This window comes from Marmota flaviventris, chromosome 4 (assembly GCF_047511675.1).
Source record: "Marmota flaviventris isolate mMarFla1 chromosome 4, mMarFla1.hap1, whole genome shotgun sequence".
NCBI classification, from domain to species: domain Eukaryota; kingdom Metazoa; phylum Chordata; class Mammalia; order Rodentia; family Sciuridae; genus Marmota; species Marmota flaviventris.
Genome location: NC_092501.1, coordinates 166,859,399 through 166,876,023, shown reverse-complemented (window position 1 = coordinate 166,876,023; position 16,625 = coordinate 166,859,399). Strand labels below are relative to the sequence as shown.

The following is a 16,625-nucleotide window of genomic DNA, read 5'->3' as shown; positions in this document are numbered from 1 at the left end:
CCACCAGATGGTGGGACTCTGCTGTTTATCCAGGGGCCCTGACCTCCTGGTGTCCGACCCAAGTAGGTAACCATGGCCCAGACAGACGGCTCCTGTCTCTACAGTTCTTCCTCAGTGTCACTGATGCCAATCACGGCTTCTGAGAAGTTACCGCCCACACTCAATAAAGAGCACTCAGAGGAGGGCATGGGAATTGTGGACCCAAACACACGAAGCCACGGCTGAGTTGAAAGTGACCCTCTCACGGCACTAGCTCCTCCCTGGGGTATTGGACAGGCACCATCTCTCTCCCACACTGACAGTGTGTTCCAGAACTGTGCACCTTTCAGGCTTCCTGAGGACAAAAGTGAAGCGAGGCGCTGGGGATCTGGCTCAGTTGGTGGAGAGCTTGCCTCACATGCACAAGGCCCTGGCTCAGTCCTCAGCACCACAAAAAAAAAAGTGAGTTCTGTTACCCGTCCCGACTGGCAGAGTTGGGGCTCTGTAAGTAACTGAGTGGACAGAGGCCATATGTGAGCCCTGCCCCTTGCTCCTTGTGGCGTAGGCAGATGGTGTGGAAATCATTCCCAAGCTCCCTCAGCAGAGCTTCCCACCCTTTCTGAGCAGTGAGGCGTGTGCCCAGCACGCTGCACCCCAGCCTAGGCACTGTCCCTCCTGGTGGGTGTGCTGTCCTGTTTGCACTGGAACCTGCTCCCCTTCGGGTTCTGAAGGACTTGGATTTCAGAATCTTGAAACCGTGCTGCCTGGAGAAACACCCCAGCATCTCAGTTCAGCAAGCGCTGGTGGTGCAGAGTGCCTGGGACAGCGCAGGGGCCTGCTGCACTCAGGTTCCTGCCAGGTTTCTGAAGTTCAGGTGGCTCCTCGCTTCTGGGTGCGAGCAGGAGGGACGCTTGGGGCCACCGTCGTGTGCTTCAGGCCAGGAGCTCTGTGGTAGGCCATGCTTGTGAGTGTCCTTCTCCCAGCAGGCAGGCACAGGTTGTCACCTTGAGCTCTGGTGGAGTAACCAGACGCCACGCTGTGTCGTCCCCGCCACCGTCCCCACCGTGAGCCCTGTTGGGCCAGTTGCAGGTGTTGGCCAGGTAGTGCCTGATCTGCCAGGAGGAGCCGAGCACCGCGACCGTTGAGTTTCCTATCAACATTTCATAATCTGGAAACATTCTTTAAAGGAGGAAACTAACGAGTGGCATTCAGAGAACACAAGGCCACAAATTTCTAGAAACTTCTAGTGTATAGCGAGATACATACATTTGTTTGAAATTTCTAGAAAAGACAAAGTCATAGAAACCGCAGGGGGGGGTGGGGAGGAGCAGAGGGCCAAGGTGGGCTCCAGAGGCTCCAGGGCAGCGGTGCTGAGAGGCACGCCGGCTCAGGTCCCAGGCGCACGCCCTGCCCCGCCCCTGCGAGGGCACGCTCCTTCCAGGAGGTGCCAGAGTTGCTCTGGACGCCTGCAGCCAGCCCGGGGGCTGACAGCCAGCCTAGTGCCTGCAGCCAGGCACTGCAGAGGCTGAGGCCGCCCACGTGGTCGGGTCAAAGTTTTTCCCATTGGTGCCACCTGCGGAGATAGGAAAGGAGTGCCTGGCCACTTAGAGGCGCTGGACAGCGATACAATGACCAGTATAAATGTCAGCAAGTGGGCTGAGGGCGGCCAGGGAAGGACAAAGGCAGCAGCGGGGTGTGTGGAGCCGCCTCTGAAATGGAGAAGTTCACAGCCGCGATGCTGCTGGGGAGCGCGGGGGACGCCCTGGGCTACGCCAATGTCTGCAGGGAGAACAGCGCTTTGGGCTCCGTCCAGGAGGAGCTGCAGAAGATCGGGGGACTCGACCACCTGGTGCTGTCTCCCGGAAAGTGGCCAGTGAGTGACAACACCATCATGCACTTGGCCACCGCTGAGGCGCTTGCCACAGGTAGGGAGGCCTGGGGCACTCGGGCACTGCTCAGGCAGGGGTGGGGTGCAGGGGCGCCTCTGAGCTGGGCCTGGAAGGCGGAGTCACCAGGGTCCCTCGGGAGTTCAGGCCCAAGTCCTTTTCTCTCGTGGTGTCTCTGGGTGACAGGATCATTCAGAGACAACCAGATACAGCATTGAAGAGCAGCTTCTGGTAGACTGTTGGTCAAGCCCAGCACCCTGTCTCCACTAGGGGCGGCCCCAGAGCCTCCGCTTCACTGCTGTTTTGGTGTGAGCAGAGCAAGGGCTTGCTACTGCATTAGAAATTGAGTCTTCTTGTTCTTAATTTAGTGCATAATGTAAAATTAAACCAGCTTAAAACTTGGGAGCATTAATACACTAGCCTTTGGGGATTACATCTCCATTCCAATGAACTAAGGCTGAAGATCTGCCGGAGTGGTTCATCTTGGATGTTGCTTGTTCATCGTGTATTCTGGAGAACACTGCAGAGTCGCCTGGATCTGGGGGGGACAGTCTCTTAAACTGCCCCACCAGGAGCAGGTTGATCTTAGGACCAAGCAGATTTTATGAGTTTCAGAGAGACAGTGGTGCATAGAAGGGCAGCTCTCCTGCAGGTCCCATGCGCTTCAGTCCTGCAGGCATTATCAGTCTGTCATGGCAAAGCTGAGGTCTGAGGGTGGCTTCTAAGTCAATGGGTTTCCTCTATGCCTTCTCGTCGCCATTCCACTTGCCGGCTGTGAGCGCGCTCAGTTTAGCTCTGTGGTCATTGTGTAGGAATGCCATCGCTCGTCCCTAAATAGCTGGTGAGAGGGCTGAAGCATGTCAATAAGATAAGAAGCCACAGCCTACTGAGAGTGGTGTCACCACAGTTCTGGAGCCTGTGTTTCCTGCTTCTGTCTTCAGCAGGTGTGTGTGCCCTCTGCCCTCACCAGCAGCAGCACCATGCCCTGAGCCCAGAGCTGTGGTGCCCTGCAGACTGCCAGAGCCCAGCCCAGCACGGTCTATCCTGGCTGCACACAGCGGCACCTGCTCTGCCCTGGGGTCTGGCACTCCGTGCTCACAAAGGCACAGCCACACGCAGGCCCACGTGACCAGCACGTCAGCGGGTGCAGAGCCCTGGGCCCCTGTCAGGCTGTACAGTTACTATGGAGAGCACCTGGGATCCCTGGGACACAGCCACCCGAATGAAGCACGGGTAGGAAACGGTGCGGCGTTGTTCCTGAGCTAGAGGTCAGTTCCCCACGGGTGGCGACTGCCAGGCCTGGCAGCAGGTGACCCTCGTGTGGTGCCCGTCCTGGCCTCCCGATTGGATCATGAGACTCACAAAGATCCCTCTTATCACTTGCCCCTCTAGAAACAGCAGCAAGCACATTCTTTCAACTCGCTGACACTCAGAGTTGAAGTCTCACTCAGTTCTCACACCACCTGTTTTGTTCTTAAGTAACAGGCTGCAGCCTGCCGTCGGGGGCTTCCAGGCACATGACGCCTGCGTTTCTGCCCTCGGGTGTGCAGCTTCCTGCAGGACTTACCCCAGGGTGGGGGTCCTCATTCCCCACAGGGGAGCCCAGTGCCACTGGGCTGCAGGAGAGGGACGGACATGCAGAAAGGCTGCACAGCCCCACGAGTGACAGCGGGCTAAGAGCTCAGTCTGGCCCTTGCTGTTTGCACAGGCTCTCCTGACCCCTCAAGGTCACAGTGGCCATGCAGGTGTTTCCATGCCCCCATGCACAGTGGCTCTTGAACATGTCTCTAGGCCAAGCAGAGTTCTCCAGATGTGTGGCCATGTGGCCTGGGCATCACCCAGTTGGGTGTGTCCCACAGCATAGAGCAGAAGCTGACCAGGCTCGTCACGAGTGCAGTGGGCGGAGCCAGAGCGTGGTGCCCAGGGCAGCACCATCCTGTCACTCCACGCTCAGGTACCAGGCCGCAGGGACTGCTCGTCCCCCAAGAGCTCGCCCTGAAGCCCAGCTTCTCTGCTCCACATTCCCACTCACCTCTTCCGAGCTGAGGAAGCTGGTGCCCTGGGGCAGCGTGGAGTCCACAGACCCCAGGGGAGCATGGTAAGCACTGGGAGGCTCCATCAGCTGATCTGGACCTTGTGCTTCTGATGGTCAGCAGAACTGTCGACGCCCAGGCCAAGCACAGCTACTTGGGCAGAGGGCTGCCAGAAAGTGCCCGTGTGTCCCTGGCCAACCCCAGCCCTTTCCTCTCAGCAGTGCCCTCAAGGATGCTGGTGCTGTCTGCCTCTCATCATAACAGGCAGTCTCCCTAACTGGCCTGTCCTTCAGGAGACCAGGGGGATGCCAGGGGGACTAACGGGCCTCCAAAGCACAGCAGTCTACAGCCCAGGAGCCTGCTTCCAGCTCAGACTCAGCTGAAAAGCTCTCTGCTGCCTTTGACCCTGTACTGGGCCAAACCCAGGCCCTCTCGTAGGCTCGGGCTCTCCACCAAGCGGGGCCCACCCCTCCCTGCACTTTTTTTTTATACTGGGATTGAACCCAGGGTGCTCTACTACTGGGCCACATCCCCTTTATGACTTTTATTTTGAGATCGCGTCTCGTTGAGTTGCCCAGGTTGGCCTCCAACTGCAATCCTCCTGCCTCAGCCTGCTGAGTTGCGGGATTACAGGTGTGGCCCCACACCCAGACTGCCATTTTGGTTTTGTGGATTTTATTTTGCTTTACAGGAAGCAACTGATGTGAAATGCATAAATTTTGTGGCATCTGACTCTGGAATGAAAGTAATTACTTTAGAGGACTCAAGAAGGCCAGGCTGGCTGGCCAGTGTGGAGGGAAAGCAGACCGTCTGCAAAGGGGTAGCACTGTCGACTGTACCAGAACTCTATCAGCTTACCGACAGCTGGACAACCACGGGCCCAGCGCCCCCAGCGTGGCCGGGCAGGCCAAGGCTGGCTTATTCCTGCAGGGTTGCCACGTGGGCCCCTCCCTGGGGGTGTGGCACCCATACAGGGCCTCAGAGCTGGGTGCCCGATGGCTCATCCAGGGAAGGGCCACAGGATTGCATCCCAGGACTCTCCATTGTCCAGGGGGCTTGGGGGCTGGGCTGCCGCAAGCTGTCAGTGACCCTTCCAGCCTTCTGTGCCCTGGCTCCGCAGCATTGGCTCTGGTCCAGCCACGAGAGGTTTCTGGGTTTTCGGGCCCTGTTCTTCCCAGGGGTGGGCAGGCAACTGCCCTTACGATCTCTTCCCTCCTCCACGTTCCTGCCCCATCATCACAAAGGAGGAGGGAGCAGTGCCGCTGCTCACAGCACCATGGCAGCTCCGTGTGGAGCTCAGCGCAGCTCTGGTGTGGCACAAGATGCTGGGGCACCCCACCCTGCCTCGCCTGACTCAGCCCACTCTCAGAGTGGTCAGGCACCTTGGACCCCGGCATCAGGGGTGATGCCCACCATACTATGGATCAGCCTAGTGGCCAAAACACTCAGCTTTGCAACTGAAATCCACTGACCTGCTCCAGACGTGGACAGGAATCGCCTCCCTGAATGTTATCTGGAAACAGGACCCAATGTGTGGGATCTGCCTGCTGTCTAAGATGCACATGCCCAGGCTCAGTGGGGACAGCTCCATGGGGACTGGCTTTGTGCCCTCAGTGTCCCTGGTCTTTGGGGGATTCGACTCCATATTTGTCCCCGGGATATGCTTTATGGAAACATGGGTACAGCGTGGCCCTGCACAGGGTTCCTATAGGCCGAGACGGCGGCTTCGCGGCCAGGAGCAGGGATTCTGCTCAGTTTTTCTCTCACATGGACAGAGCAATTAGCAGAGAATGAGGGTGTGGGGATCTCCCAGGACAGGCATGGCAACCACCTTGACACCTGGGTCACAGGGAGACCCAAGGACTGTCTGCATGTCAGTCGCCTCCATCTCGGGCTGGCTGACAGGCCCCATCTCTGCCTCCCCGGGTGCCGGCCCCAACTCCACACACTCACTGTCCATGTGACCTCTATCTGCCTTCTTCCTCCCTAGACTTCTGGTGCCTGGATGACCTGTACCGTGAGATGGTGAGATGCTATGTGGAGGCCATCGAGAAGCTTCCGGAACGTCGGCAAGACCCAGCCACCGTGGAGGGCTGCTCACTGCTGAAGCCAGATAACTACCTCCTGGCCTGGCACACACCCTTCAGTGAAAAGGGTCAGGGAGTCTGCCCCATTCCCCAGAGCTCCTTCCAGGCCCACAGACATGGGCTCTGCCCTCACCACGGGCACTGGGGTTGGCCCCTGATCTTGTGCGGCCCACATGGGCATCTGCACATAGGCATGGCTCCCCAGAGGGTTCTTCCTCAGTTCTGGGGTGCCGGGGGGCCCCAGGGGTGTGCAGTAGGCAGCCCAGCCTCTGCTCCTGCCCTCTCGCGACCCGTCGTGGTGACGGGTGTGCTGCAGACCTGGACTCGGTCTTCAGGGGCTCTCCCTGACGTAAAGGTTCTCCCTGAGAAGGCACAGAACCCCGGTGGGCCAGGCAAGCTGCTCCGGCAGCCCCGGGTGGCCAAGGAAAGACCCGGCGCTCTGGAAGGGGCAGCTGGAGCAGGTGCAGGCTGGCCACAACCAGGAGAGCCTGCACCTCTGTGGTGCGAGAGAGCACACAGAGCTTCCTGCTGGGCGGGTAGAGGCAGCCCCCGAGAGGAGCTCTGGCATCATCTGTCAGAGCCACGTGACGGACACCCCCTGATCTGGCAGTCCTCCCTCCGGAGGCGTAAAGGACCCATAGTGACCGTCCAGGAAAGCAAGGGTGCGGGGTGCCCTCTGCAGCCCTTGTGGGAGCAGAAGCTGGAAAGGCCGCGGGAGTTGGCGCCTGTGGGCGTCGGCCCAGGCTCCAGGCCGTGCTCTGCCTCGGCCCCGCGGCCCCGCGGCCCTGCGCGGTGTTTATGGGAAGGACGGGGCAGGGAGAGGTCGCGGGCGCACCTGCCCAAGAAACTTCTCTAAGGGAAAAGAAGCACTTGTCCATGGAGACAGAGCAAGGCCAAGGGGGTTCTGGGCTTTAAATCGGCTTTTGTCTCAAACACTTTGGTTCTTGTTCCTGACCTTGTGAGTGCACGACTCTTACGGTAAAGAACTGGCTGGGCCGGGCTGGGGCTCAGCCGTGGGGGCTCGCCTAACCTGCGAGGCACTGGTTCGACCCTCAGCACCACATATACGTGAATAAATAACCAAGGCATTGTGTCCAACTACAACTAAAAAATATTTTTTAAAAGAACTAATTTGAATATTTTTATTTTTTAAGAACACACAATCAACTGACTTGGTTTCTAATCTAAGTTCTGATACCACTTTGTGACATTGAACAGGTCTCTGACAGCTTATAGCCAACATTTCTCTTTAGACATTTTTTTTTTTAGTTGTAGATGGACACAATACCTTTATTTATTTATTTATCTTTATGTGGTGCCGAGGATCGAACCCAGTGCCCCACATGTGCTAGGCAAGTGCTCTGCCACTGAGCCGCAGCACAGCCTCTCTTTAGACTTCCTATGCCACCTCTGTCCACTCTAATGGGAAGGACCAACGGAAGCCTTGCCTGTGACTTGACTGTCAGTGGCCTTCCCGTGACCTCTTGCCTCGGGCTGGGAACCCTGAGGTCGGAAGCTGACTTGGTGGTGTCTTTGCAGCTCGAGCAGGTGAACATGCTCTGAGCTCTCCAAGTGTGACTCCAGTCAGCCTCAGGAGCTGTTCACCTTCTTGGACTGCAGCTCCGACCCAGAGCCTCTCTGCTACTCCAGTTTCCTACTGCGATGATATCTCAACTTCTTATCTGCATGTTTATCACATAATTTTCATTTTGGAAAATTCTAGTGTGTGCAAGAGTAGAGAGAAAACTATAATGAATGCTGGCCCACATTTAGGGTTCTGCAGGCCAGCCTCACCATCAACCTGGGTGCAGTCCTATGCAGGGGCAGCGAGGGGTTGGGAGGAGCCTCTCCCCATCACGGTGCTCACTGTCTCCAGCTGGCCTTGTTCCATGTCTCCCATGTGCCGTGTGCCCCTTAGGTGGATGTAAAGCAGACCTGAGTTCAGGTCAGTCCACTCTGTGTGTGGTTGGAAGGTAAGAAGGAGCTCCTGCCACATCCGTTCAGAAGACGGAAGGAGGCAGTTGGAGATAGTTCTCCCCCCTGGGTGAAGCCTCAAAGCACAAAGCTACTGCACCTTGCTGTGGTGTGGCAGTGTCTGTTCCTGTCCAAACCAGGTGGAGCCTTGGTGCTCCGTCCAGCAGGGTGGACAGAGGCCTGGAGTGCTGGGGGCCTGCCCTGGTCAAGGGCCAGTGCAGCTACTATGCGACTCCTGAAGCTCCTCACTTTCTCTCTCAAGGGATTGCTTTAGCCAGAAGGCTCACACCAGAGCCAAAGGGGTACCTGTGACCAGCTCTTGGACATCCAGAACTGTAAAGATGGGAGTTATGGAACAGAAAATGTCCACTTCCTTTAAATGTCTGTTGACAGACACAAGAGCTGGGTCAACTGTATCAATGACATATGCAATAACTTTTGGAGCAAAGTACATTGCCAGGAACACAGAATCAACTTGGTCCGCCTCACGGGCCTTGGTTCATCAGGAGGGCACACCACCTAGGCCTTCATGCACCTGATAGCAATCTTCAGAGTGGCTTGCCATTGTTCACTCACCCAAATGACATCCCCCCAACAGGAATTTGGTTTTTTTATTCTTTAAAATTGTTCACAGAGTTTTCCTACATAATCCAACATACAACAGAGAAATTGTATATCTTTTTTTTTTTCAGTTTGCATACAGTGGAAAAACAAGTATGTTTTACAAAGTTTAACTAATAGACACGAGCAGGTCGACAATTTAAAATCCGTGAGTTGAGAAATTATCTAATAAAAATAATCCCAAATGACATTCTGATGAATGTGCTATTACATGAGGTTTTATGCTTTAGAAATGATTTGTGCTGCTAGATTGCCAGAGGTGGGCTTACTGGAGAAAGAGTCTGACACAGGGTGCTCATCTCCACATAGGCTCAGGATTTGGAGCTGCCACAAAAGCCATGTGCATCGGCATGCGGTACTGGAAGCCGGAGCGGCTGGGGACTCTGATCGAAGTCAGCATTGAGTGCGGCAGAATGACCCACAACCATCCCACAGGTAATGCTGGCGCCAGACAGGTGCAGGCCTGCCTGCTGAGGGAGCCCCGGCCTTGAGACGAGGCAGCACTCAAGCTGGCTGGCTCCTGGGATCTCCCTGCCTCTTGGACTGGAAATCTCGGGAGGCCGGGCTGACCTTCCCATTGGCTGTTTTGGAGGAATTGGGCCATTTCTTCATCTTGCCTAAGTCTCTTTCCCATGTGAAGGCAGAATCAGTGCCAGACCCATGATGGTGGGAGGTTGGGCGGGGGAAAGACTCCCACTGATTCTGGGTTTGTCCGTGTTAGTCCAAAGAGAAAAAAGAGAGGTGCCCTGTGGTGCGACTCTGCACAGAGGCAGCATTGGGGGATGGCACGGTCAGGGGAACTGGACACTGACCGGGGTGAGGCCAACCTAGCCCTGCCTCACCTGTCACAGGGTGATGGCGGCAGTGGCACTGTGAAATGACCCAGGGAGTACTTGCAGTTGGTCTGGGTGGGTTCAGACCTGGTTCTGCAGTTGGTGACCTGGAGCAAGGGGCCCCACCTCCTGAGCTTCATCTCCTGGTCTGCACAGCAGGCACACTGGTAATGGCACAGGCCACACCCCCAGGGCCATCTTTCAGAGCCAGGCTCTGGGAGTGCAAGGATGAACTGAGTTGATAATGTCACCCTGAACACAGGGTCCCACAGATGGCACAGGGAGGCCAGAACTTTCTGGAACTTCTGGACTGTACAACATTGTCCAAGATGGTCCTCATGGAGGGCAGGTCAGGACCCCCTCTGCTGGGCCTGGAGTAAGTGGCAGGGTCAGCTCATCAACAGAGCCACCCTCCGCTCACAGCTCAAGGCAGGTGCACAGGCTATAGGCCAGGTCTGCTCAGAGACCAGGACCTGAGGGCCGGCCACAGCGGGCTCTCTTGGGCTCTCTTCCCTCCCACAGGCTTCCTCGGCTCCCTGTGCACGGCCCTGTTTGCCTCTTATGCAGTACAAGGAAAGCCGCTGGTGCAGTGGGGGCGGGACATGCTGCGGGTGGTCCCGCTGGCTGAGGAGTACTGCAGGAAGACCATCCGGCACATGGCAGGTGAGCACTGGCCTTCCACAGCAGCTCCTCCGGGGCTCCCCCGCTCCAGGGGCACTGCTGCAAGGCAGGCCGGAGGACGCCCTCTAGTCAGCGCAGGCAGAGCTGACCTCACAGAGAAGGAGTCAGGTGGGCTGCACCCGGCAGCCACACAGCTGCTCAGAGTGGTGTGGTGCTCCAGGAGAGCCAGGCCAGGCCACACCCGCCGTCTCTGCGGGCTCCACCTCACCCTCGCCCCTCGTTGCAGTGGCAGAGAGGAGCTGGGCTTATGCTGGAATGCCCAAGCTGACATGAGTGTCTAGTGCAATGAAGTGAAGCTTTTCGTCTGGGGAGCCAGGAGCCACGTCAGCACCCCAGCCGGACCCAAGACCCAGTTTCCACCCAGCTGGGAAGGTGTGCACCCCTGCCACCAAGCCCACAGTGATCCATGACTTTCGAGGACATTTGTTCCCAGAGTTCCCATCTGTGCCCATTCACCATTCTCGGGCACAAGGGCCATATTCATAAGCATGTCAACAATAGGTCACCAGGAGTCCCATGTTTCCAGTGACTTGGGTGGGTGGCATCAAAGCATGCTCTGCTTAGGAGTTCTGAAATGCTGGTTAGGAAGACTACAGCTCTCCCCAGGTGGCTGACTCACGAGCCCAGGGCAGGGGAGAGGTCCTTGGCTCTGAGAGGGACAGGGGCCAGGTGAGGCAGCCCAGGGGATCCTTTGACATTCCCACAAGTTGAGGAAGCTTTCTGAAATAGGGTATCTGATGTGTCTGATGTGTCCAGAAAGAGAGGAGAGGAGGGAGAGCATGGTGCCCGGGGGAAAGGGGAAGAGAGAAGAGGAGGGGAGGGGAGGGGAGTGCATGGGGCCAGGGGTCCTGAGGGAGGGGAGGGGAGGGGAGGGGAGGGGAGAACATGGGGCCAGGGGTGGGGGGGAGGGGAAGAGAGAAGGGGAGGGGAGGGGAGGGGAGTGCATGGGGCCAGGGGTCCTGAGGGAGGGGAGGGGAGTGCATGGGGCCAGGGGTCCTGAGGGAGGGGAGGGGAGGGGAGGGGAGGGCAGGGGAGGGGAGAACATGGGGCCAGGGGCGGGGGGGGGGGGGGGGGGGGGGGGGGAGAAGGGGAGGGGAGGGGAGTGCATGGGGCCAGGGGTCCTGGGGGAGGGGAGGGGAGGGGAGGGGAGAACATGGGGGGGGCGGGAAGAGAGAAGGGGAGGGGAGGGGAGGGGAGTGCATGGGGCCAGGGGTCCTGGGGGAGGGGAGGGGAGGGGAGGGGAGAACATGGGGCCAGGGCCCTGAGGGAGAGGAGAGGAGGGGAGAGGAGGGGACAGCCTAGGGCTGGGGTCCTGGGGCAGAGGAGAGGAGAGCTGAGTGTGTGCCAGGGCCCTGCGGGATGGTCAGCTCCGGCAGTGGCAAGGCTCTGTGCCCACCTCCCTCAGTTGTGAGGCGCCCTCTGTGTGGCTTGGCTCCAGTGAGGCCGACTCTAGGGCAGTTGCAGGCACGTGGCCAGTGCCACGGCTACTTCTGCTTCTGTGACTTAAGACGTGGTTCTCAGCTCCTTTATCTCCAGCAGCTCTGCTGTCCCCTGTGCAGGGCAACACAGTTGGGCCTTGTCCATGGGTGGGCTCCCTTGTGCAGTGGGCACGAGCTGACCCCTTTCAGTGTGCGGCCCTGCAGCCCTGCCTCTGCCCTTCCTGGCAGTGCCCCCCACTCTGCTGCCCAGAGTGGCTTCTGCGTGTGCTGGACAGTGGTCCATGCTGAGAGCCATTGCCAAGTAGGTATGATGCATGGCATGACCCAGGTCATTTGCAGTGACATTGCATGTAAGGTGACCTTGCTCAAGGACCAGGGCGGATCCAGGTTTAGGGTGTATCCTGCTGGGATTAGGGAGTATCCCGCTCCTTGGGTTTAAGGCGGTTCCAGGTTTAGGGTGTACCCTGCTGGGAATAGGGCGTATCCTGCTGCCTCAGGCGCGCCCACTCCTTGAGTTCTCCTGGGATTCAGAGAGTATCTGGGATTCAGAGCCCGGTGGAGTGGGTGGATTTTGCCCAGAACGTGGATTTCCCCAGAACGTGATTGTAGAGTGCCGGGGTGAGTTCGAGAATAAAGAGTTGCTGTTTGAATCTACAAGGTGTGAGTGGCTCGTGATTTTGTGCCCAGCCAGACTGCGGCAGGCCCACCCACACCCTGAGGCTCCAGGGCACAGGGATCAGCCAGGTGGCTTGGACACCTCTTTCTTGTGGGTACTGACGGTCCAGAAACAGGCCTGTGGGTCTGGCCGTAAGCCTGCTTGACCCGACATTTATGGTTTCTTTGACAAGAACCCAACAGGCCCCAATGTCACTGCAGAGAACTAAGTTCTGCAAGGCTCACCAGAGACGTCCCCTGGCTTCATAGCTGGAGTTGGAAGGGCTCTGCTGGTCTATGCCATGTGTTTGCTCTTCCTTCCCAGGTGCTGACCACGGACCTGTCCTGCGGCCAGGAGGGTGGCAGGAGGGGTTTCTCCATCTCTGCTCTGCTCCCCATTTCTGGACAGGCAAAGGATCTGTGTCCACCCCAGTAGTGTCCGTGGGCCTTAGCAGTCCCTAAGGGCCAACATGGCTGGTGTCCCGGGGGCCTCCAGCCACGAGGAGGGGACTGAGGTGGCTAGACAGGCTCTGGCCTGGAGCAGCAGGGGAAGGGGCAGAGCCTCAGGGTCTTCTGCCTGCGGCCCCTCTGAGCTCTAGAAGTGGCCCTGTGTGGTCTCTGATGTGTGCAGCTGGGGGTCTTGGCCAAGACAGTGTCCTCCTCACCAAACTGACCAAAAGTTGCCCCAACACACCTGGGGCTAGTTTTCCCGGAGGGCTCCCAGGCAGCACTAGCTAAGTCCTACACGGTGCAGGCCCAGAGCCTGGAGAGGGGACCCTCAGCAGCTCTGCAGCTGCTGCCTGTTCCCAGCTCTCAGGGCAGGAAGTCCCTCTCCGCACACCTGCTGCTGGGAGGGCACACCGCTCCCTCCTCCTGTCCACGGCCAGTGGCCACTCACCTGTGCTTCTGTCTAGAGTACCAGGAGCACTGGTTCTACTTTGAAGCTAAGTGGCAGTTTTACTTGGAGGAGAGAAAGATCAGTGAGGACTCGGGAAATGAAGCCACCTTTCCCGAGAACTATGATGCGGAGGAGAGAGACAAGGCAAGTCCTGCCCCTGCTGGGACGCACCTCATGGTGGCTGCACTCAGCAGGGCACAGCAGCTGGTGGGCGGGTGGCTGCCGGTGGGAGGGAGGCGTTGACGGTTCCACCTGTGCTCATGCCCCAACCACGGCCCTCTTCAGACCTACAAGAAGTGGAGCTCGGAAGGCCGAGGGGGACGGCGAGGCCACGATGCCCCCATGATAGCCTACGACGCCCTCCTCGCGGCAGGCAGCAGCTGGACGGAGCTGTGCCAGCGGGCCATGCTCCACGGAGGTGAGCCCCCGGCTGGGCCTTCGCAGGAGCCCCAAGGCCATAGACACTGGGCCCACCGTGGGGCCCCTGCACACCAGCCAGCACAGAGGCCACAGGCGCCTGCTCCGGGGCGGCCGCTGTCAGGAGGGCTGTGGCCGGCGTGTCGGGCCCCCCTTGCTGCCGCTGGCTTCAGAGCTGCAGGCTGTGTTCGGGCCCACCTGAGGCTCTGCCGTCCTGTGCCTCTGCAGCTCTGTGCAGCCCTGGCCTGCGCTGGGCGGTCAGGCCCTGGCCAGAGGAGCTTGCTCCATTTCTCCAGACAGCACCCATACCTGGGACTGTGTTGTGACCCCAAGGAGAAAGACCCGTGCCCCTCCCCGTCCTGGCAGGGACTTCCGCGCTCACTGTGTTGCCCTGGGGCTGGGCACGCTTTCTCCCACTGCGGAGGAGCCGGTGCTGCCTGGCCTGTGGGCTCCAGAGGAGCCAGGACCCAGCTGGGCACCCAGCCCAGGAGAAGCAGGGGCTGTGGGGACAGGCCAGAGTCGCCCGCAGAGCCCTGAGGGCTGGGCTGAGCCGCTGTGCAGACAGAAGGAACCACTGCTGCCCGGGGACTGAGTGCAGGCCGAGTGTCCTCTGGGCTTGTGTCTGCAGCACCAGAGTGGACAGCTGGGGGTGGGTAAAGGGGGAGGAGTGCTGCGGTGCCAGGCAAGGCCGAGGGGGCCAGCCTGGGCCAGGGCATCCGGCAGAGCCAGAGAGGAAGTGGCCCACAGGGGCCCACCTCAAGGGGTCCTTGCCCCTGTGGTCCCCCCAACCCAGCCCCATGGCAAATGCACCTCTCTGTGATGGGGGTGGCCAGAGCAGAAAGCTCTGTGTGGGACCAGAACCTTGTCCACTCCTGAAGGAGGGCCCTGGGAGGAGCAGGGCCTGGGTAGTGACACACCTGTGTGTGCCCTTCCAGGTGAAAGTGGGGCCACCGGGGCCATCGCCGGCTGCCTGTTCGGACTGCTGCACGGGCTGGACGCGGTGCCCAGGGGCTTGTACCAGGAGCTGGAGCACAAGCCCAGACTGGAGAGCGTGGGCGCCGCCCTCCACCGCCTGTCCACGGAGGACAAGTAACCCTTCTGCCACTGCCTCCGGGGCCCCAGCAGCAAGTAGCCCCCAGCGGGAGGGTGGCCCACACCTGCTTCCCCTCCAGCTACAGTGTCCACCTGCCACCTGCCACATGTTGCCCATCTGGAGGTGGCTCCCACACCCTGCTCACCCAGACCACTGCTGATGTGGCTCAGCCTGCTGCACGGGCACCTCCAATACAGTGTCCCCTGCGTGCCCTGGACAGCTGGTGTTTATTCTGCTGCCCAGACAGTACCGTCTGCTCCCTCATGCCGACACAGTGTATGCAGTGGTGCTCCATCTGAGAACAGCTTTTCCTTTCTACTGCTCGACACTTGTTTGATGGCTGCACACCTGCACCACCTCAGGCTCCTGGAGAGTCACCTCCCCAGGCAGACAGAGGCTCCGTGTCCTCATGGTGGGGCCTCCGGGCTCTGGGCGCCTTCTGGTGGCAGAAGCTCTTGCCTCACCTCCCCAGCCAAGTGCGTAGCCACACTGGGCCTCTGAGGTCAGTGCCTCTGGGAACACGTGGCCGAGAGGGCCAGGGAGCAGTGCCCTCTATGGGTCTGCCTGCCAGGCTTCCCACAGAAGGTCCCCAGCCCCTGCAGCCCTGCTCCCTGGGGGGTCGCCGGGGCACTGCTGGGGCCTGAGGGGACACTTGCTCCTGTTGCTGAGGTGACCCTGGATGTGACTTTCTCCAAGCAGCATCAGGTGTGAGTAGAGCAGCGCTCGGTGGTGGGCTGAGCTCGGCCCTGGGCTGGGCCTGTCTTGGTGGCCGTGCTGTCCTTGGCTTGAGGCGCTTGTCTCTGAGGAGAGCTGCCCCTCGGGGTGCGCGCTGGCCAGGGTGCCGACCGCGCTGCAGAGCACCAGGGCGGGGAGCTCGCCGTGCGGGAAGGTGGCCGAGCCCAGAGGGCAACCTGGGCTGTGGGCACTGTCTCCTTCTGTGGGTAGTTTGGACAGTACGTGGTGTCCCCAGGCTGTAAGTCCAGCAGACATCTGGACAGTGGCTACTGGTGAGGGCCCCGCCTCCCAGGCTCAGGGGGCTGCAGGGCTTCCTGGAGTTGCGTCTGGCTCCAGGCATCTGGCCCTCCCTGCGCCCTGGTGGAGGGCCTACTAGGGCTGGGGTGGCTTCTCAGCAGTGGCCCGGCTTGCACATCCCAGAGGAGCATAGGCGTGGTCAAGGAGCCTGTGAGACCACACTGGGCAGCAGCCCTGTCTGCACAGGCTGTTTCTGAATGGGGGCTGGGACTGGTGTGCTTTCCGTCAGTCAGAAAGGCAGGTCTCGCCTCTACAGGGGCCTTCCCCCTCACCTCCAGCAGAGGACGGCTGTCAGGACGAGGGCGCACAAGGGAGACCAACCTGTGGTGAGGTCAGAAAGCAGTCTGCTTAAAAGCTGATCCCACTTTGGAATGTTAGGCTAAATAAGATCCTCAAACACCACAGCACGTTTTTCCAGTTTCGTCCTCCTTTAACGAGTAAATGCAGACGTTGAGACGTAAAGCCACAGAGAGCAGGGAGGTGTGTACCGTGTCTTCCCAATTGTTAGAAACTGAGCGCTCACTGGCTTGGTTTTTATTATAAGGCAAGAGGTGCACACAGCTGGCTGCAGGCCTGCTGCTGCTGACGGGCAAGTGGGAGGCTGCTTGGGTCCCTGTGCCTGCCCAATAGCACGCGTGGCCTCTCTCCACGACGGGCGTGCACCAGGCATGACAGTTTGCTTTGGGTTTTCCACTAACTTTTTAGACGGACACAATATCTTTATTTTATTTGTTTCCTTTTCATGTGGTGCTGAAGTGTGACCCAGTGACTCCATGTGCGAGGCAAGCGCTCCACCTCTGAGGCACATATTTTATTTTGAGACAGAGTCTCACTAAGTTGTCAGGCTGGCCTTGAACTCGCCATCCTCCTGCCTTACTCCTGCATATCTGGGATTACAGGCAGGCACCAGAGACCCTGCTAAGCTGAGAGGTTGTTGGGTTATTTTTTTCCCTTCTACACCAGGGGTGGAACCCAGGGGCATTTAACAACTGAGCCAC

At 59.1% G+C, this 16,625-nt stretch overlaps 1 protein-coding gene across 1 annotated transcript; it reads left to right on the top strand.

The window, feature by feature from the left end:
- Positions 1–376: 376 nt before the first annotated feature.
- On the top strand, positions 377–14,738 carry Adprhl1 (ADP-ribosylhydrolase like 1). Its single transcript, XM_071611681.1, has 7 exons — positions 377–441; positions 5,889–6,053; positions 8,890–9,015; positions 9,936–10,076; positions 13,102–13,229; positions 13,371–13,503; positions 14,438–14,738. Exons 2-7 carry the CDS (start codon positions 5,921–5,923, stop codon positions 14,593–14,595), a joined length of 819 nt encoding a protein of 272 aa, XP_071467782.1. The 5' UTR covers positions 377–441; positions 5,889–5,920; the 3' UTR covers positions 14,596–14,738.
- The last annotated feature ends 1,887 nt before the right edge of the window (positions 14,739–16,625 follow it).